At 57.9% G+C, this 21,361-nt stretch overlaps 1 protein-coding gene and 1 long non-coding RNA gene across 6 annotated transcripts in view; one reads left to right on the top strand and one right to left on the bottom strand.

The window, feature by feature from the left end:
- Positions 1-21,361, bottom strand: part of PACSIN1 (protein kinase C and casein kinase substrate in neurons 1) — a 47,962-nt gene that overhangs the window by 1,645 nt on the left and 24,956 nt on the right. For 3 of the 4 annotated variants that reach the window (XM_019484882.2, XM_059717618.1, XM_059717617.1), the window contains exons 2-8: positions 3,982-4,113; positions 3,390-3,546; positions 2,520-2,755; positions 1,983-2,138; positions 1,364-1,539; positions 672-792; positions 396-520 (exon numbers count right to left, since the gene is read on the bottom strand). In XM_019484882.2, coding sequence (XP_019340427.1) covers positions 396-520; positions 672-792; positions 1,364-1,539; positions 1,983-2,138; positions 2,520-2,755; positions 3,390-3,546; positions 3,982-4,044 — 1,034 coding nt within the window. In that variant the 5' untranslated portion in view covers positions 4,045-4,113. Of the gene's footprint in view, positions 1-395; positions 521-671; positions 793-1,363; positions 1,540-1,982; positions 2,139-2,519; positions 2,756-3,389; positions 3,547-3,981; positions 4,114-5,867; positions 6,481-21,361 lie in introns of those variants that run through there. The other variant, XM_006276089.4, reaches the window with a different exon arrangement.
- On the top strand, positions 6,792-14,900 carry LOC102566257 (uncharacterized). Of its 2 annotated transcripts, none has more exons than XR_009456719.1 (3): positions 6,792-6,975; positions 9,323-9,506; positions 10,489-14,900. It is a non-coding gene; the product is annotated as an uncharacterized LOC102566257 (long non-coding RNA). The 2 variants fall into 2 exon arrangements; XR_009456718.1 differs by lacking the exon at positions 6,792-6,975 and adding an exon at positions 8,413-9,110.

Here is a 21,361-nt window from a genome sequence, read left to right on the forward strand (position 1 = left end):
CAAGGTGTGATCCCATCCCCTCCAGTGCATCTCAGCACAGGCCTGAACCTGCAGCATAGAGCTGCCTGCTCCCGTCTCCCAGATCCCAGGGCAGCGCCCACTAATCTCCAGCACCAAGATGTGGCCCCATCCCTTTTTCTCTCTCCCACAAGCCTCCCAGACATTTGCATGGTCTCTGCTACATCACGGTGCAGGTCCTGTGAGCCCCCAGCACCCAGACAACTGCCCGCTCTCTCTGTCGTGGCATCACCCACAGGAAGACTATCTGTGCTGGCACAGGCCAGGGCTGTCTGCGTCTGTCCAGGAACAGCAGAGGCACATCACAGCCCCTCTCTGCTGGGTGCCTGCAGCCATCGCATCCACCCCTCCGTCCCTGCAGCCCCTGGCTCACGCACCTGCCGCGGTCCCCAGACTGTGCTGCCGGCTCGCTCGGCCCCGTGGCGTTAGTCAGGGTCACCCCCTCAGGCTTTTTGGGCTTCTCTTTCCTCGTTATCGTGTGCGTCAGGTCTGGGTTCCACTCCTGGAGCGACAAAGCACCGCACCCCTGAGCTCCTGGGGGGCCATGACCCCCCAACTATCCCCCGCAAGACCCCACCCCAAACCCAGCTGGCTATCCCCGCCTCTTCCCATCTATAGCAGCCACCTGCCGAAGAAGCAGCAAGGATTCTCACCTCGAACTGCGGCCAGTTCATGGGCATCCCGGGGCCGTTGCTGCTGCGGAACCACCGGAGATCCTCCTGGGCGTCCGAGCCGCGGATGGTCTGCTCCAGCTCCCGGTACACGTTCGCATAGCTGTGCCAGGGCACAGGAGACATGGAGGTGAGGACCCCAGTGCCCCGTCCCTGCCCGCCTTGCACGCAATATAGCCTTGTAGGTCCATGGCTGAGGGGTGGGAGCCACGGGGAGGGGAAGTCCTGCTTGCTAGGCAGGCAGCTGATTAGCAAGGCAAGGGAAAGGGGCTCTGGGGGTTGGAAGCAGGGGGCAGGTCGGCCCCCCAACCCAAATGTGGGCAATTCCAAAGGGGCTCTGCTCCACAATGCAATTGCAGCTACTGGCCACAGGAGGGTGCCAGGCCCCCATACAAATCCAGTGGGCACTGCCACTGGAGTGATTCCCCCCCACCAAGCTCGCTCTAATAGCCCAGCGTTGACCTCTGCCCACCTTTGGATGGGGATGGGAGCCCCCAGGGGTACCTGCATGGATCCCACCTGCTCAGGACCAGGCTCATTTCCTTGGCTGCCCGGAGTGGAGAGCAGCCCCTTACCCAGAGCTAGGGAGGCAGGGCTGCCTGCTGAGCCGACGGGGACCCTCTTGTTCTCCCGCCTCTGCTGGGGCAGGGGCAGGAGCAAGGGGCAGGGTTTACCTGTTGTTCTCGGCCAGGTTCAGGTGCCGCTTGATGTCCAGCAGCACCTCCTTCAGGAAGTTGAGCCTCTTCTCCTCGAACTGCTGGCACTGCTCGAAGACCTGCTCCATGTTCTCGATGTACTGCGGGGTGCACTTGTTCAGCTCGTCCAGCACCTTCTCATACTTCTCTTGGGCCTGCGGAGGGGACGGGAGGCTGAGGTCAGTATCCCAGGCCATCCTGTGACAACCTGGTCGGACCTCTAAGTGTAGGAGCCGGAGGGACCTGCCAGGCAGATCTTTGCTGAACCTTTGCTCTCTCTGCCCCTTGCTCCTCTCCTTCCAGATGGGGCCAAGCTACAGCTGGGCAGGGCTGGCATGAGGCCTGCTGAGGGACAGCACGATCTCAGCTCCCTCAGGAACGAAGGAGGCCAAGCTGAGGCACTGTCCTGAGGAGCCAGGGATGAAGCAAGCTCCATGTAGGCTCCCTGCCTTTCCTGGCTGTGAGGGGCAGGGGCCAGGCTGGAGGTGGAAGTGTTGAAGCCCCTGGGCTCTGTTAGTGCAACCCATCACTGTGCTGGAGGGGTGTGTGTGTGTGTGTGCGCACATGGGATCCCCCCCTCACTGGCCATAGCTCATACCTTCTGTACATCCTGCTTGCATTTCTCCACCTTGTCCTGGAGCTTCTTCTGCTGGTCCGGAGTGATGGACTGCTCTGCCTTGCTGTTGGCTTCCCGGGTCATTGCCAGCTTCTCCTCTTTGCATGCCAGGTGATAGGCTTTCTTGGCAGTTTCCAGCTGTTTTTGGGGGGAGGGCGAAGGGGGTCAAGGCAGATGTTTGCAGGATGTCCCCTTCCCCCAGAATGGCTGCTCTACAGCTAGGCTTCACTGCTGCCAGAGACCGAGGCACGACTGTCTCTTCTCACTGTTCCCATAGCGGACCAGGTGCCAGCACCCTCCACTCTGGGCTGGGACTCCTCTGTGGTTATGGAGACCTCGAATGGCCCTTCTGGCTCGGTGAGGCAAATCTCCGCCGTGGGCTCCATGTGTGCTCAGCCCCTATTACCCCATTGCCTCCTTCCCATTGCCCCATGGGGTGACTCCCTCCTTTCTAAACTCCCAGGGTCTCCAGTCCGGGTCTCTCTTGGGCAGGTCCCCCCCCCGCAATGCGCCTCCTACCTCCTTGAGTTTCTTGGCCCAGGGTTTCTGTGCTTTCCGGAAGCCGTCCTCCGCCTCCTTGGCTTCCTTGAAGCCCCCCATGATCTGCTTGTGGTAGGCGTCCTTCTGCCAGTTCTTCACCTTCTCAAAGTCGTCATTCAGCAGGCTGTTCTTCACATCCTGGTGCAGCTCACTCACCTTGTCTGCCTCCGTCATGATGGCTCCCCACGCCTTCTCCAGGCTGCCGTACTGTGGGCCTGCAAGGTGGAGCACAGGCAGGACCGGGGTGAGCCCTGGTGATCACGGCGACACCCTGCCCTTCTCCTGTCACTGGCACCCAGGTATCCCAGCCAGTGTCCATGATGAAGGAAGTACCTTTACCCCTATTTTCCAGGTAGAAAAACCAAGGCATGCAGTGGAAGGGGGCTGAGGACATGCAGCCGGCCAGTGGCTTTGGTAGGAATGGAGCCCAGATGTCCTGGGTCCAGGACCTTGTTCTACCCCTTGGGCCATTCTCCCTCCCCTGCAGAAGGCCAAAATGCCCCAGCTGGGCCCACTTCCGTCACTGGGTGGTGAGACTAGTGGCACGTGGACTCCGAATGGCCTTCTCAGCTGGGTTATAACTGAGCCATGGATGGAGCCTGCAGTTGTTCCCCCGCTGCCTGCTATGGGACATCACAGCATCGGCGGCTTCAAAACCCCAGCCTCCTGCCACATGAGCTAAAGGAGAGTCTGCACTGGCGGTGCAGAGCCTATGACACATGGTGGAGCAGTTCTGATTCCACCCAGAAGAGGGCAGGGTTGCACCCAGCTCGTTCCACTTCTCCGGACCCCGCTCCCCCCACCCTGCCCTGCTGCAGTGGGCTGGGGCAGGCGGCCGGACCACGGTACCTTTCTCTATAAGCTGTCTCCACCGCTTGGACCAGTCGATCAGCTGCTGGCCGTAGGCCTTCTCGATTTTGGCCCGCTCGTGGATGCAGTTCATCAGGTCGTTGCACAGCCGGTGCCCGTCGTCAATCCGCTTCACCGTCCGCTTGTAGTTCCCCACCTGCCGGGGGCAGGCAGAGCTGTCTGGGGGCAGCCGCTGGCTCTAGCCAGTGCCCCCCCCAGTCTGGAGAGGGGAGGCCATGGGGGGCTCAGATTGGGTCTGAGTGGTCCAAGCAGGGACCAGGAATCTCAAATTCGGACTTGTTCGGCATCCTCTGCATCCATCAGCTGCTGAGGCAGCAATGTGGGGGGTGGGACGGGACACCCTTGAGGGGCAAGAGCTGGCCCAGAAAAGGGGGCAGAGGATCCCCAGAGAGCAGAGCTGGCTCTGTCTGGTTCTTCCATGCCCTCTCCTCGCCCCGAGAGCTGTGGGGTGCCTGGCTGTTTCATCAGCAGAGCCCATCCAGGGGCTTCCCACTGCAGGCCCCAGAGCGGTCTGCCCAAGGGACAGGCACCGGGGCAGGGTTCGTCCTGCCTGGTGAGCCCTGGCGCTCACCTCCCAGAAGCTGTCAGTGATTTCCTCTGCCGCAGCTGCAGATTCATCGTAGGAGCCCGACATGGCTGCTGCTGCTCACTCGGGGATTAGTGCTGCCGCTCAGCTGCTCGGGGAAGCACCAGACCTCATGCACTGCGCGGAGCAAGGAAAGGGGGTCAGGGTGGGGGAGCTTCCACAGCCTGGTCTGGCCCGTGGCAAAGCAGATGTAGGGCTCCCCGGCTGCGCTGCCCCCAGCTCAGTGACCTTCTCCCTTGCCCCCACTCTGCGCTCCGCTCTCCCCGCCCTGCTCAGGCATTCGAGCTCCAGAGCCGCCTCCATGCCAGGCCTCAGTGTCCCCCACCGCCTCCGCTCTGCGGGCGCCTGGCTGCCCTGGGCTCTGCTCCTGCCTGTCTGCTGGTCCTTTCACAGCAGAGACCCCTGATCCTGCCACACTGAGCAATATCCCCAGCGCTGCATCAAAAAGGTTTTATTTGTCAGGCTGGGAAGGGGAAAGCATTGGGTGCAGCTGAAACCACAGAGGGTGTTTTTGACCAAGCGAATATGCCCAGGCCAATGGTGACCTCCAGCAGGCCAAATCTGTGATCCTCTGCTTCTCTTCTTCAATGCCCTACCCCTGCTTTTGCAGGGCTGGCGAGCCAGAGCCCAGCAGCATGTACCGGAGAAGCTCATCACCCTTGTTGGATTCCCTCCATCGCAACTGCTTGGCTTTTATGAAAGCTGAGGCATGAAACAACAGACCTCTGCCCAGCGGCCAGCTCAGGACAGGGGCCAGCACTTTCTCCCAAGGAGATCACCAAAGCCCTTTGCACGGTGATTTCTTCAGCCTCTGGCCCACCCAAGGGTGACCCAGCCAGCAGGTGCAGGCTAGGGCACTAGCTGCAATGATGTGAGCTATTCTGCAGCTTTGGAGGCCTCTGCAAGCCAGAAGCAGGCAGAGATTGCAGCTTAGCCCCTATGCAGAGGCTGCATACTGATTAACCTTCTCCTCGCTGGACTGAAATAAGCCATAAGAAGCAAGTCACACAGGGGCAAGTCCCATGTTGCCCCTCTGATGTGCAGCACTAGCTGCATCATCACCCTGTGCTGAATCTAGAAGCTCCTGGCTGGGAAGGGGAAGCGATCCATCTGCACCTCCCCCTGCCCCTTGGCTTCTCCATCACTGCTCCAGCACCAGGGTCCAGGGACCAGCTCAGCCTGGCTGCCTGTGGCAGGAGCCATGCAGGGGTTCAGCTGCCCCCCCTGCTCTGTCGCATCCAAGCCTGTCATGTGGCAGGAGCGAGACACGGGCAGGCTGCAGCCTCACTGCTGTCACAGCCCTCGATCACATGAGCTGCTCAGCCGTGTTGTGAAATTAAGCCCACTGGGAAACAGGAGGCTGCTGCCCTGGCGCTCCCCTGAGCACGGTGGGAGCGGAGGAGGCCTGCAGGGAACAGGCACGATCAATGCTTGGCTCTTGACCCCCAGTCATGGGAACAGCCCACTGCCCCCACTCATTGCAGGCCACCCTTCCTCCTCCACTTAAATCCTGGCGGCAATGAAGACGGAAAGGGATTAGCACCCGGCACGGGGGTGTTTGGAAGTGCAGATAGGCTCCTCCATGTCTCAGGAGGGACAAGCCCCTAATCCCCGCATCCCACCCCACTTCAATCCCAACAGTGCTAGGTTATGTGTGTTCCCTCCATCCGTGGCCCCCCCTGCCATAAACGCACACGCCGATCCTGGGCACCTGGGATCACTCAGTGCCCCCTGGATCCCCAGGCTCTGCCAGGTTGCAGAGCTCGGCCTCAGCAGGCAAGATCACAGCATGGTTGTCCAGGATCCCGGACAGGCTGGGACCAGCCTGGCGATGCGGAGGTAAGAACCCTGCAAGGCAGAACAGCTCTTACCCCAATGCCTTCGCACCCATCCCTGCCACGGTCTCCCGGGGGCCGAGGGGTGCAGCACAGGCTCGCAGGGGACTGCCAGCAGCTCTTGCTGGCAGGGAATGGAGCCAAAGGAATTTCTCGCTGCTCTTCCAACCTAATCCGTCCTGATCTTTAGAAAAACGGCATCCCCCGAGAGTCACGTGAGCCTGCTGAGCGACTTAACCCTCCTCCTCCCTGCCAAGGGAGGTACAGCTGCCGGTGGAATGGCACCTGGGTATGGGCACAGCCAGGCAGGTGGTGCCCAGCCCAAGTCACCTTCCAAGCCGACGTGGTGGCAGTAGAGGCCCTGTGGTCCCCTGTAGGTGCCATTCCTGCCCCAGCCCTGCTGCAAAATGCCAGGCGTTGCTGTGAGCTGTGCTGGGGAGAAGCGTTCCCAGTTTGCACTCTGCGGCTGAGGCCAAAGGGCCAGCACAGGTCCGAAGGGAAGGAGGAGGCAAGGCCCGTAGTGCTGCTCATGCCCTTCCAGGCTCTCCCATCTCTGACTGTCTCTTAGGAGCCTTTTTCATCACAGCTTCTGAACCCTTCAGCTACAGCGCCAGGCTGGGGCTGAGCCCAACCCCCAAGCTGAGCCAGCTGAGCTTAATGCCTGACATCAGCTCCTGATTTCCAAATGGCTCCTCATGTTAAATCGGGCCAAGGCAAGGGGCCAGAGCGCTGGGGACCTGTGTGGATGTATCTGGTGCAACGTTTGCTGCAGCATTTTCTCCCTTCACGCGCTGAACCACAGAGCCCATGTTCCTTGCTCCCTTCACCAGCCAAGATGCACCTGCCCTCCCGGAGGCCGTGCTTTCTGAGTGCCGCATCACATACACATGTGTTTTTTATGTGTTGATCTCCCCAGTTAGGTGATCAAATATCTCCCCCAGGTGATGGCAACCTACAGCTCCCACTACTAACACTGGGGCCAGCAAAGTGACACGGTTCCTGCTTTGGAGGAGTTAATTCCTAATAGCTAGAGATTCAACTTCTGCCTAGTCAGGTGCTTTGGTATGGGAATGCCCGCCGTGAACCCACTTGCAAGCTGGAAATCATCAGCGCCGGTAACCAGATCCCCAGGAGCGCACATCACGTGAGCATTGCGGGTCCTTGTTCCGACTCTACAGAGGGTGGGCAGGGAAGCAGCAGAGCCCAGTGAAAAAGGGGCTGGGATTGTGCGGGGGGCTGAGACTGGCAGCCCAAAACCCAGCACCGCTGCCTGCTTGCGGGGGACCTCAGGCAAGTCACTCCCCATCCAGAACTGGTAAAGTCAGGGCAGCGATGCTGAGCCTCGGCTGTGAAGTGTGCTGAGAGCCGTGGAAGAGCACTGCTGCTGCCTCTAGTGCAGGGGCGGGCAATTATTTTGGGTGGAGGGCCGTTTACTGAGTTTTGGCAAGCCATCGAGGGGCTGCATGATAGGCAGCCAGGGGCGGATAAATATTAATTTTCAAAATTTTTTAGGGGTTTCACAGGCCGGAGAAAATGGCCTGGCTGGCCGCATCTGGCCCCCAGGCCACATTTTGCCCGCCCCTGCTCTAGCGTGTCTGGGCCTGCCGTTCCTCTTGAACGAGGAGTATAAAAAAGGTAAAGCCACGGTGTGAAGCAAGAGCAAATTTTCTCCAGTGGCCTCCTGGCCCCTGGACCAAAGCTCCCTTCCCCACCTCCAGATACTCCCCCCTCCTCAAGAAAAGCAATGGGACGGGGGTGATACCAGAAAGGCCAAGCTTGCCACTCAACCTGGGGTCCGGGAAATTCAGATATCTCCTCTCCTCTGGCCCCTTGCAATGAAACCGGAGGGGCGTTGGCCCAAATGCTTGGCAGAGGTGGGGGCCCTTTAAGAATCACTGGGCCAGATCACTTAGGGTTTCACAGGTGGCAGGGAACTGGAACTGTGCCTGGAGCCTTGAGCATCCAAGTGCCCCACGTTGAGCGTGCCGGACCCGGAGCACCTGGATGTGAATAACGCTGCACGCGGGGGGCCAAGGCACCAGCAGCCTGGCTGAGAGGCTGGAAGGAGCTGGCTGTGTCTATGAACCCCAGGGGCCGGGCACCAGATAGGTGAAGGGCGATGGCAGAGCAGGAGCTGGGGCTCTTTGCTCACTGCAGCCCTGAAATGGTTACCGGAGCTCATGGCAAGAGGCTGCATTCTCAAGCTCACTGCAGTGGAACTAACAGGGCCTAGAAGGGATTTAGTGATATAACCGAGGAACCCACCAATCCCGGCCCACCTTCTAGGGCTGGATAAAAATAAATGCATGACTCCCTCGCACACAGGGCACACACACTCACACTCACACACACGCGCAACACAAAACCTCGCTCAGCCCGTGCACACACCGCACACCTGCACACACAGGGCAAACCCCACAACCCTGCAGTGCTCACACAGCAGCGCCCTTGCACACAAAGCAACACATGGACACACACGTGCAGTGACACACATGCATGGCCTCCACGGTGCCCGGCCATGCGCTTGCAGACACGGTAACAGTGACCCGCTCACAGCCACACACGCAGCACTGTACGTATTTATGCAGCAACGCACGCCCAGGAGCAGGCAGGCACAGGGCACAGCAAGAAGCTACAGCAATAGCAGAGGGGCACGGGCTTGATGACACGAGCAGCAGAGCTAACCTGCAACCCACAATAAAACACCTGCACGCACATGCATCATCCATCATGCATGTCATATATGCACATGCACTCTAATGCACCCAGATACACGCACACACACATGCACGTGCAAACACACACACACTGTGGCAAAAAGATGCGGAATTACAGGTAGACATTTGTAGAAAAATACATTCTGCTGTAAGTCCACACAGTTCAACAGCTCAAAATATTGTAATATTGGGAACGCATATACTGCCTGAGCGCTTTCCCTGTGTATTTTAGCTGCGTTGTGGTGGGGCTACACACACACACACACACACACACACACACACACACACACACACACACACTCTCTCTCTCTCTCTCTCTCTCTCTCTCTCTCCTTCACCTGCCCTCCACTCTGTATTTCCTGCTCTGCATCCAAGTAGCGCCCCACCCCTCCACCACTTTATTCCAGCTCGCTCCAGACCCTACAGAAACTGGTAAGGCGACAAGATCAGTTGCTGAAAGGAAAACCTGTGGAGCATCATCAGGCCAATCTGACACTTATTTCATTGGGATTAAAAAGAACCAAGCAGAGGAAATGAAACAGCATTGGTGACACCTCTGCTGGTGAGTCAGGCTTCCCTCCACCAGAGTGAGACTGGACGGGGCGAGGTGTTGTGCCAAAGGGAAGGAGAGGGGCACACCAACGGTCTGGTGAAATCCTTCTTTCGTTCCATGACTCTGGTCCACAGGGCAATAACTATGGTGGCCGGGATCCAGTCCCGCTGCTAGGGCAGGGGTGTGTGGTGAAAGTACCGCTCTATTTCATCCCATCCCAGGAGCACTGCAATGGAAGGTAACCATGCCAGGCACTGGCATCCCTGCCAGCAAACCTGGAAGCCAGCAGGCTAGCTCACTGGCCAGTGCACCAAGGAACAGGCCTAGAGAAGCCCAGATTTCTGCCCTTCTGGGAGCGGGTGTGGAAAAGCCAGACCCCAGGATGGAGAGAGCTGCAGGGAGCAGGTAGGTTCCTGTGGGAGACCTGGGGAGGGGGAAGACCCTGGTTTGTACAGGACTCCCAAGCAGAGAACCTGCAGGGCATCAAATGGCAGGGCACAACCTAGCAGGAAACAGGAGCAGAGATCTGCCTTGTCTGCCAGGGCATCCCCTGTGGTGTTGGCGGGGGCACATGCCTGACACAGCTAACCTGTGTTAAAAGCCCTGAAGGAAAGGAAGTCTCCCTACACTACTGAGTCTTCGCCCTAGGCATCTGGGCACAGCTGCACACAGCAGAATTGGCTGCAAAGAGCTTCATCACCCTGCAGCGACAGTCCCAAGCATGAGAGCTCAGGTTTGGGTCCCAGCAGGGTTCTAGGCCAAACGCTGGGCCGTGGAAGCAGCATGATGCCGAGGTCTAGAGCAGTTCTGGAGGACTCTGATTTGTGCCTCTGTGGCACTGGCCTGCCAAGAACTTTGGCCGGCTTTAGGGAGAATAAGGGGCTTGTGGTGGCAGCTGGGAATAGAGGTGTCCTGGGCCTCTCCAACCTCCCAGAGTTCAGCCAGGGATGTGCTTCATAAGAGAAGATCAAGATCATCACTCCTGGGGAAGCTGAGGCCCAGAGGGGAAAGGGACTTGGCCAAGGTTGCACAATAGCTCAGTGCCAGAGACTAGTGTAGAGCCAAGGTCTCTTGAGTCCCAGTCTGGTGGGACCCCAGTCTCCTAGCTCCTAGTCTCATACCTAGAGCTGATGGCTTAGGAAGCCGTCCATCTGGACCAAACCACAGAAAGGGCTGAATGCTCTCAACACCCCCCTGGGACGAAGGGGAGCAAAGAGCATGCGGCATCTTGCCGTGGCAGTGGAGAAGCCCCGGCTGGCAGCACGGCAGGCTGTAGCCCCATGAAGGGAGCTGCTGACCTGTAACGTGAAGACACGTGTCACGGGTAACGAGGCTATTTGTTAAGTGGCACTGAGCTTTTTTAATCCATGTTAATTTATTCCCTGAGGTGTCGCTGGGCTTTGTGCTGCCCCTGCCACTGCTCGGACGTGTCCTTCTTACAACAGGCAGCTTCAGAGAAGCAGCAGCCCCGTGACTCAGCTCATTGTCCCCAATGAAGGGGGAGGAGGAACGATCGTCCAAAACCAGGCATGAAATGAAGAGAGAAAGGAGATAGTGATGCATGCTCTGAGGGACAAGCAGGTAGCTGGCCTCTGTTGGGGTGTGAAAATGTCAGGCATGGAGCAGGCGGAGGTCTCCTGCTGACCTCTGCTGCGGGCATAGCTGTTGTGCCTCCACCTGGCTTACTCATGTCTGGGTTCCCTACAGCTCTGCCAATGCACCTTGATCCTGACCTGCAGCAGCCTCTGCTTTTCTAGGCCTCCGCTACCAGCTCCTGCCCTGGGCTGTGGGGAACTCAAGCTCTGCTGTGGAGGCTGCTAACAAGGGGTCAGCTTCTCTGCTGCCCTATGCTGGGTCCAGTGTTTTGCACCCGTGCCAAAGCAGCGTGGCCGTGTGTACTAGGATGCCTGGTTGAGCTCCCCACACAGCTCATTTTCCTGCACCCTCTGGTATTTCAGCTGGTGGCCTCCAGACCATGCTGCCTGCACTCTGCAATCCTGACCAGCCCTGTGTGCTGCCATTTCGATCCCAGCCCTTCAAGGAGCTCTGCTGATGCTCACAGCTGACCCTGAGTGCCCGCTGCTAATCTGGTCTGGAGCCCTTGAACCACTCTGCAACCACCCTGCAGCTCAGCTCTGTGTCCCAAGCCCTGGCTTAGCAAAACCTGCCAGCCTGCCTGGGCCAGTACTCTGTGACCGCTGCATTGGCTCATGAACCACAGCATCCCGGTGCCAGCTGGGCCACAGCCTGCACCTTGTCCTACAGCCCCTGCTCGCTTTCTTCAGCCACACGGTATCTGCAGTGCCTCAAATCCTGCAAGGACCCAGCCAAAGCTGCTGACGCTGCTCCCCCTCTGCCAGTGGTGCGACGGGCGAGAGGTTGAGCCTTCCCTGGCGTGCGAGGCTTGGCGCGGCCCCAGAGCAGGTGCCGTGTTGAGCTTGGGCCTTTGCTGTGTGACTGGGCTGGTGGGGAGTGAAGCTTCTGCCTGACTCAGCCTACTGCGCTGTGCAAAACTTGTGCGCTTTTGTCCCTGTGGGAGGGAACAGATATATCCCTGGGGCTTATCAACAGCCTCCCAGGGGCCGGTGGGGGAGGAAACCCGGTGTCTGCGGAAACCCAGAGATCAATGAACCATTTAGCTCCTTCCATCCACCCCAAGCCAAGCTGCTAAGGCAGGCTGCGGAAGGTGCCCTCCAGAAGCTGGCTGGTGGGGCTAGCTTTGCTAGGAGGGAGATTTGGGGCAGAAAAGGCTTGGAGACTGAGGCATGGAGAGGTCTGATACAGCTGCTGGGTCTTGCCTGCCCTCCTCTCTCCCCTTGAGTTATGCTGTGGCTTTAGGGATGTTCTGAGTTTCAGCCTGGCTCTTGCTGTTTGCCTAGTCCTGCACCCCACCCCACCCGACGTGTGCGTGCACACACACACATACACAGATGTCCTCATGCACACCCCCAATGCACGTACACACACACATACATGTGTTCACTCTGACACAGACAGATGCTCCCGCACGCACCCTGGCACCCCAACACACGTGCCCCCACAGGCCCCCCTCGCACACAGACACACCCACACATTTCCTGATGCACACACCAAAGCTCCCAAGAAGCTGCCTTCGCTTTGCTTTGAGGCACCTCGCTTCCCAGAGCTTAGTCATAAAACAACATCTTGCAATCATCCTGGTAGCCCTGAATCACAGCTCCCCCTAACCCACGACTGTCTGTCCCCTGGAGCTGAGGAGGACTGTCCGTCCCAGCCCAATGTCTGGTCAGGGTCAGGCTTCCCCAGTGTTTCTTCACCCCACACCCCTCGCCCCAGTCTGGCATCAGAGCTGGCAGCTACCTCCCTGCATCTTCAGGGCTGGGCTCTCCACGGAGCAAGTCAAGCAGCGAGTACCTTCTGCTGAGGCTGCTGCTGCCCTGCAGCCTGCCCTGATGTGCCCCTGGGGCCGTGATGCTCCCTGCCCTTCCCCTAAGGTCCCCCGCGCTGTTGGAAGCAGTCTGGAGAAACCCCCCAGTGAAGCAGCTCCATCTCAGTCCAGTTCAGAGGCAGCTGGGACAAAACTGCTTGCTCCTCCCCAGCCAAGCACCCTAGTGGAAAGGGCTCATTGAATGCTGCCATGCTCCCCTGGCACGTGTGCAATTGACTGTGCATGGCACAGTGCACCTCGGCCCCTTCTTTGCAGCCTCTACAGCATGGCAGAAGCTCCCCACTGAGCAGGGCACAAGCTTTGCCTTGCTGCTGCCCCAGATCCTCAGAGTAGCACCATCCATCCCTGGAGCTCTCCGTGCAGGACCTCTCCCCAGCACCGGGACAGGAATGAACCAGAAAGGGGAGCTGAGCAGCAGGGATCCTCCCCCCATAGAGACAGACCCACAGGGGCTTGGGTGGGGGTTGTCAACTGTTATCCTTCCACAGCAGCCCCCAGCCAAAATGTTGGGTGTTGGATACATGCAGAGATAGTCCCTGCTTCCCCAGGACAGGTACAACTTGATTAGATGAGGCAGAATGAGGTCTCACTTGGGCAACTGAGGCACAGAGAGACTAAGGGCCAGGACTATAATAGTATTTAGGCCCCTCAAGGCACAGAAGGTGACTGGGGGGTGTGTGTTAAAAGCACCTTGAAATCAATGGGAGTTAAATCATCCTTGACTATCCCCCTTGGCACCCATCTGCATCTCCAGGCACCTAAGTACCTTTAAGGACTGGGCTCTGAGTAACATGCCCAAGGTCACACAGGAAGCCTGTGGCAGGGTAATGAATTGAACCCAGGCCTCTCAAGTCCCCAGGTCCTGCCCTGACCAGTGGGCTGTCCTACCCCCCTTGCTGGGTCTGTGGCACAGAATAGCCAAGACCTGGGCTGAAAGGCCTCAGGTTTTGTTGTATCTCAGCTATGGGTCCAGGCATGCACCTGTCAAAGCTAATAGGGGTTTTGCTACTGTTGTCAAGGGGAATGGGCCCAGTAGACTTGTGATTCATCCCTTGCCCTTCCTTCCACCCTTTGCCTCATGATGTCAATGGGAAGCAGAGCCTGGCAAACTGTTAATTTTATGCGCTGTTTGCTTCAGCATCCGCACATGCAGAGTGCTGGGGCCCTCCTCCCAGCACAGCACCCTGGTCAGCCCAATTTGCAGTGTATGCTGGCTGCCAGATGCAGTCTCACTGGTAACACAGCTCATGTGCAAGGGAGAAGGACAGAGAAGGTGGGGGGAGAAGGAAGAAAGGGCAATGTGGCTTCAGCCCTAACCATTGCACTCAAAATCAGCCCCTTGGGCAACGGAGTGATGGAAAACAAGGAAAATGTAGCAGGAGAGATGGGAAGGGAGAGCAAGAGTCAGTCATAGAGACAGAGAAACAATGGTGGGACAGGCCGAGCTGCCCGCAAGAGCTGTTCCTAAACAGCCTGAGCTGCATCCGTCAAAGGTACCTGAGCTGAATCCCCATGGCCTGCCTGCAGCTTGGCTAAGGATGGATAGGTAGAGGAGGGCTCTGGTACCAGGACACAGGCCGACACACGTCATAGGGTCAGGATGGGATTCTCCCTTGCTTGCTTCTTTGGCCTTTTGGCTATGGGCAAGTGAGACTAGGGGTCATCTGAACCCCAACACCCCTGGGCTTGCGGCCTGCATGTAGGACGCTTGCCGTGGGTTCGGGAGTATCTGAAGCCTCAGGCTGAAGAGTCTGGGAGGGAGGATCTTTGCCGGCGGTAGCGCTGCACAGACCTGAATGACTGAGCTCTGCTCAGTTGATGCAATTCGGAGCTGATTTGGCCCCAGACATGAAATTAAAAAGAAAATGGGAAGAAATGTCCAGCCTGGAGCCAGTTGTGCAAGGCGCTGCACAAACACAGAGCAAAGAGATGGGCTCAGCCCTCAGGAGCTGTAGCCTAAGCAAGTTCCGTCTATCCATCCCTCTGCCCTGACTGCAAGAGCCTTCTCTAGCGTCATTTCCTCAGTCTCTTGCTTCACCTGCTTCTCAGGGACCTGAATGCTCAAGCTCCCAGCCCCTGTAGGGCGACTAAGCCAACAGGCTGTGTACTAGGCAAAGAAGAGTAGGAAAGGGGAAAATTGGGAGACACAGGGAAAATGTGCTAGGGGAAGAAGACTGGAGACACATAGTCACAGTTGTCTCTACTCTTCCTCCCCTAATACACAGCCTATTTTCCCGTTTTCTCCACTCCATCCTCTGATTCCTCGTATGTCCTCTTTATGCCTGAACAAGTCTCTCCTCCTTGGTGCTGACACATTGCCAGTACACAGAGATGCTCATGATCCTCTGGATAAGCTGTATTTGTTGGGCCAACTCCTCCCTGGCATAATCCTGTGAGAGCGGTATCAGAGAAGAATTTAGCCCACTTAGCTTCCCACGGTCAGATCTTTGACCTGTGTAAACCAATGGAGCTTCACCAGTTTACAGGGCTGAGGATCTGGCCCTGATGCTTACACCTTTGCCCCTCTTCTCTGGCTCACTCCTGCCTAATACTGGGGTGCAAACCTTGAATGTACCTCTCTTGATGTAGCCTCAACTATTGTGGCACCTGCTGTCCTGTGCCCGGATGTCTCTGGATACGAGCCCGCAGTAGCTCTGGCTGCCTTGGTGCTGGGCTGTATTACAAGCAGATGTCCACTGCACTGTCCACTCTCACCTCTAGGTCTCCTTCAACCTCATTGCTGACAGGCTTCTCCCTCCTGCACTTCTTTTCTCTATTTGTGGGAGGCAGACCCAGGTTCAGACCAGGCACTACCAAGATGGAAAAACTTTACAGCTACTCCTGCTCTGGCATCTTAGCCAGGTGGAAGAGCCCTTATATCATCCAGGCAATATCTCACCATCTTTCCTGCCCCTGTTTGTACCATCTCTCAGCTGAGAATCCCAATGCAGGAAACCTGCAGCTCCTTGTCCTATTTGTGCTTATATTATGGGAGCAGCTGAGACTGAGGCCCTGCCTGTTGTTGCATCTGCACCGTGCCTAGAACAGGTGCTTAGTAAGAGACTAAGGCATTGATGCTGTAAAGAGACAAGACAGAGGAAGGGTTATTATCCCCCTGGTGTAGACAGGGGATTGAGGCTCACACATGACCAAATGTCATTAAAGGAACATGTGGCTGATCAGGGAGCTGGGTTAAAGGTTTGGTGTCATAACAGCATCGACAAAGACAAGAACAGTGCTTGGTTTTTCGCCGGCACTTTCATCGGTAGATCCCAAACCACTTTACAAAGCAGGTCCCTGTTGTTAGCCCCACTGTCAATAGCTCAGGGAGAAGGAGTGGCTTTGGCTATGACTAAAGCTGCCTTTTAATGGGGAGCCTCATCAGGAGCACAGCCTTATAATGGAGAGCTCCTGCCTTGGCCTTGCAGCTCTTCCAGGCCTCTCCCTTTCCGATTCCCTTGCATTATTTGGTCACAGACGGCGCGGCAGATCACGCGGCGCTGCCTTGATACGAACCGATGAGCTGTGTGCATGAGGCGGATGTGAGTTTGCCGGCTGCGTTCTCCGTCAGCTCAGCCTTGGGGGAACGCAGCCCCAGCACTGCCAAGTCGCGGCAAGGCGGCCGGCGCTTGAGGCATGCTCGCGTCCCCATAGCAGCCGTGTTTGCACCTGGGTGGGGGCTGGGGAATTTGCACAATGGGATGAGGGGGTGTTGACAAGGTCAGCGGGGAGAAACACCAGGCTGGTTTGCAGGGCACCTATGCACGGGCACGGGAAGTGTGTTAGCACACGTACTGCTGAACCTCGTGCTGACCCAGATTCAGCCACTCCCAATTCACCGCGGGTGGTGCAGTGTCAGCATCAGCTCATGCATGGAGTGGCAGGCCCCAGCTTGGGGACCCTGGGGTGGTTTATGCTGCCTTGAGCAGGGGGCTGGACTAAATGACTTCCTGAGGTCCCTTCCAGCCCTACTCTCCCATGAACCTGTGACCCCCAAGGGCAGCCCCACACTATGAGAAAGCTGGGCTGTATGCGCAAGCATGTCTGGCACAGGCTATGTACTAGAGAGGCTCTCCGGGTGGGAGGAGATGTGCCCAGTAGCAATGACTGCAGGAGTCCTTGCACTAGGACTCTTACGATGAACATTGTATGGCTGGAAATGTCAGGGTCATGCCACTGCTCTCCCTTATCCCGTGAGGAGCTAAGCAGCCTAAGCTCCTTCAAACGTCAAAGAGGAGATAGGCAGGCCAGGCTCCTGGGCCATTCTCACTGAAGCCTACGCAGTCCTGGGCTCACAGCAAGCTTTGAGCTACCCACTGTGTGTCTGGGAAGGAGGCTATCATGGGTCTCCCCAGTATCTGTGAGCAGTGCAGGGATGGCCTCCTGCTTTCTAGCCAGGCTGAAGGGAGCGGAGAGCCTGGGAAGAGAACTGGAGCAAACTAAAGCAAACAGAAAGGAGACAGGAGCAGGCACCGATCAGAGCCTTTGCAGGACTCTGCCTTGTGCTGGACGATGAAAGGGTGAGAGAATGGAGCCGAACAACACAGCCAAGGGTGTAGCATGATATACTGGTAGTGGTGGTGGGGGTGGGGGAGACCCTGGGGTCGGGAAAGGACTCCCACACATACCTCAAGGTCCCTGGGGAAACTGAGGTCACTGGTGCAGGAATAGCACTCAGATGTACTGGCTAGCAGCCTCCTTTCTTAAAACTAGAAGATACCCCTTGACACCCTGTCTACAGTGCAAGCCTCTAGACCACTCACTCCCAGAGCCAGGGAAAAAAGCAGCATCCTGATGCCAACCAGTGCTTAGACCTCCCCACCAGGCACTGGTGCCAACCAGGACAGACCGCCCTTCAGAAGCAGGATGGGGCCGGAGACCAGCGGCTGTACCTGGCCACCAGTGATACCAGTTATCTCTGCAGTGGCCATGGGAGTCTGGATTTCTGGTGGGAGCTTCCCTCGGGGGCTGCAGTTCCTTCCCCTTTCTTGGTGGTCCCTGCTCTGCCAGCTCTTTAATCAAATCATCAATTTAAGGAAGCGGCGCAAAATCTGTGAGTGAAATCCATTCTGCTGCAGCTCACAGCCCTAAGTCCAGCTGCTACTATGGTTATTTGGCACCTCTGGGACCTTGCTCAGGCACGCTAGGGACACGGGTATCCCCGCTCCCTGGGAGGAAGAAGGAGTTCCTGCAGGGTGACTCCTGAGGACTGGATTAGAGGGGCAAAGCCATGGCTGGAGAGGAGATTTGGGCTGGAAAGAGAAAAGGGCCAGGGGGCTGCATGGAGCTCAGTGCTATGGTGCCCCCAGCCCAAACTCGATCCACTCCCTCCAGGTCCACTTCTATCTTCCTTGCAGCTGGATGGGATGCAGGAGCCAATGACTTCAACCAACGGGTGCCTGTGGTTATGGCTATGCTGCACAAACCTCTGTGGGGATGGTTCCCCTGCTCCTTCTCCAAGCTCTGGGTCAGACTGACTCCAGGACCAGCAGGGCTCGGTCTGGGTCCAGGCTCCCAGCCATTCCCACCCCACACATCCCACCTGCCCCACCTCTGACCCCATGGTGTGGGCTCTCCCAGGCTCTGAACAGACTAGGAGACCAGAGGATGGGGCTTGCATTTCCAAGCAGGGCAATTTGCAATGTCCACAGGGAGGCACGGAGCAGCTGGCGCTGGGCTCCAGGCATGGGCCCCGAGGCAGCCTTGTAGACTGAGCAAACCCAAAGCCACCCACTGCGCTGAGGTCTCCAACGCCAGTGCCCCCGGCCTCCTCTACCTCCTGGCAACGTCCTGTCCCTTGCCGGCCCTGCAGCTTGCCTGATAGCTCTGTGTGCTGCCAGCCCAGGCTCCCAGACAGAATAATAAAACCCATCAAAGCTGCCCGCTCCTGAGAAAGGTTATTAATCACAGATAAGGTGTCCACTGCTGACTGAGTGCTTCAGAAGTGCCCTGATGGGAGATAAGGCTGAGCCAGGCAGCAAGCCGGGGCTGTGGCGGGGAAAGCACAGTGAGAAGCCAGCCACACTGCCCAGCATTGGCTCGCGGGATGGCTTGGGGAGGCAGAGTGCAGTGGGGAAAGGGCAATTCCTTGCCCGCTTTGCAAAACTTAGGCCGCTTGCAAGGCACTGCCTCCCCTGGGCCTTCAGCTGCCTGCAAAATCTGGTAGGTCTGAGCAGGCTGGAAGAGACCCCACGGTGTCCTCCCCTTCCCTAGGGGACAGGGGGGACATGGGAGCACGAAGGGAAACAGGCCCCTGGTTGGGAAGGCTGGAGTTTTTGACTGAAGGTAAGCCTTCCCTGTGCGTGTCTGGGGAAGGTGTGGGGCAGTTGTGGGTTTTTATAGCTCCCCCAAGCCTTGAGAGGACAGAAGGGGTTTCCTCAGAGCTGTGCCCAGGGGGACAATGTTGTCAATCCCCCAGGTACCTGGTCTTTGGGACGCTGACCAATGTGGTCTTTGCCAGTGCAAAGGCAAGATGAGGATGGCCTTCCTGTCCATGAAACAGAGGGTCCCCCTGCTCCGGGAATCAGCTTGGGCTCCACCGTGTTTCCACTGCCGTGGGCACCGTAGACCTGAGACAGCCTGAGCCTGCATCGGGCACCAACGCAGAGACCAGTGAAGGCAGTAATGTGCCCTTCCCTGTCCTGGGGCTGTGGGGGATGGTGCAACCCATGCTACTGGTTAGAGCAGCCTTGGGGTTGCCCTGGGTTGCATGCACTTTTACCCCAGGCTGTGGTTGCATCCAGGATAGGCTGGGCATGGTGGGTCCTGGCTATGCCCCTGCACCGGGGACCAGCCAGGTGGGAGCTGCCTGTTTCAATCTGGTTCTGGGGTGGAAGAGGGGTTCCTTTGTTGCCTGATCACTTGTGTATGGCAGGTTAAACCTCCACTGGGACTGAGCTGTGTCCTCTCTCTCTGAATATTGTATGCACCGCCTCGGAGACAGGCACCCTGTTCCTCTCCCAAGGTCCTGCTTTTCCTAGGATGGTGGTAGACCCCGGCATGCTATAAAAAGGCTTGCGGTGCCAGCTCCGACCCTCTCCAGCCCCTGGCCCAGCTGCCCTTTTTGCAGGGGGTGACCTGCGTTCCTGCCCCTCCAGGCAGGGCCCTGTGAGAAAGGGCTGTGTCCCATGCTCTCCTCCCGCCTTCCCCCCAGCTCTGGGCGCAGGAGGCAGCAAGGAACAATCATGCAGCTGTGCTGGGATGACGCAATCCTCTGCCTTCCTTATTATCCCCCTCTGTGCAGGAGCAGCACATTCAACCCACTCTGAATGGGGCTGCCAGGAAGGGACTGGTTCCCTGGCCTCTGGTGCGGGATGGCTGGTGAGCACGAGGGGTGCAGGGTGCTCCTCCCTTCCCTTTTCCCCTCTGGCGATCTGGCTTCTCGTGCTGATCTGAGTTCAGTGCTGCTGAAAGACTCCTGGCTTGACAGCCCTGCAAGCTAATGTGTGTCTCTTCTGCCTGGGCAGCAGCACGGCCAGCAGCCCCTTGGGCACAGGCACTCTCTGGCAGGGTTCAGGCTCAAATGTTGCAGTGCGGGATGGGGGTTGTCATGGGGATGCTTGGCCATGCAAGACTGGACTGAGACCCAGTGATATCCACTTGGGCGTGGGCTGCCAGGCTGCCATCAGTGGGATGTGGTGTTGGGGCTAGATGGGCTCGGGGGTCCCAATGAGCTCAGCCTCTGGGCTCCTCCCGTCCCCCGCTCCTGCCTGCAGTGTTGCCCATTGCTCTGTACCAGAGCTTATGGCAAGGGCTGGTGTAGATCACTGCACCATGCCGCAGGGCAGCATCCTACAAGCACAGATAGCCTGGTCCCATCAAGCCCCCAGCAGTAAGCTGAGGCCTCAGACACCCCAAGTTCTGCTGAAGGTCCTAATGGCTGCTATCAAGGAGGTCCCCAAGCCAAATGCAATCACAGACCTACAGGGGCACCAACCATGATCATTACTGAAATGCACCCCCAAGTTCTGCGACTGTGGCGTGTGCATGACCGAGTCTGCATCTGTTTTGTTTGGGTCGTGATCCAGGTGTACTTGCTGTCCCCTCTCGACTGGCCTTGCAACCATACTATGCTCGCTACAGGGTCTGTACGTTGGATTTGGGTCCTGCCAGGGCCAGTGATGATGGTGGGGCGGTTGCTACTGGGCTATAGTTGTGCTAGGGACTTGGTGGTGGTGGTCAGCAGTGCGAGTGCATGGGTTGGCATCTGGAATTGGTGCGGGGAGAAGGAAGGATCTTTGTGCCAAGTCGGGTTCCTATTGCAGTCCGGCTGATATCCAGACACAGCCAGAGCACAGCAGCTTCAGAGAAGCTTTTGCAGAGAATTCCTGTAGCAGAGAAGTGAGGGCCGAGAAGGTAAGTGTTCCCTCCCCTGTGCCCGGCTGCTCCCCTGCCTGCAGGTACTGTGTGCGCCCTGCTTGAGGCTGGCGCTGCCCGTGTGAAACTGTGCCCTGACTGCAGAGCCCTTGTGCCGGCAGTGTTGCACGTGGCATGAATCATCCTGGGTGGGGGTGGGGGGAGCCTGAACCAGCCTGGCGCTTTGGGAAATGGAGGCGAAAGGCACGCTGTTCTGGCAGAGTTGGCTGCTGGCAACTCAGAAGCAGCTGCCTGGGTGCTGCGAGAGCTGCCTGGGAGCCGCATGGCTGCAGTGGGGGGCAAAGAGGGGCAGGTTTCTGGGTCCTCTGGGGGTTGGGAGGAGCAGGTGCATTGTGCATGGGTCCCATGGGACCTGCAACTGAGGGTGGGCAACCAGGCTGGGCAGGAATGTGGTCTGTTTAAAAGCTCCTCCCAGCTCAGTAATGGGTCCAGGTTTGGGCTGCAGTGCCCATGGTTA

Source organism: Alligator mississippiensis, chromosome 14, assembly GCF_030867095.1.
Source record: "Alligator mississippiensis isolate rAllMis1 chromosome 14, rAllMis1, whole genome shotgun sequence".
In the NCBI taxonomy this organism is placed as follows: domain Eukaryota; kingdom Metazoa; phylum Chordata; order Crocodylia; family Alligatoridae; genus Alligator; species Alligator mississippiensis.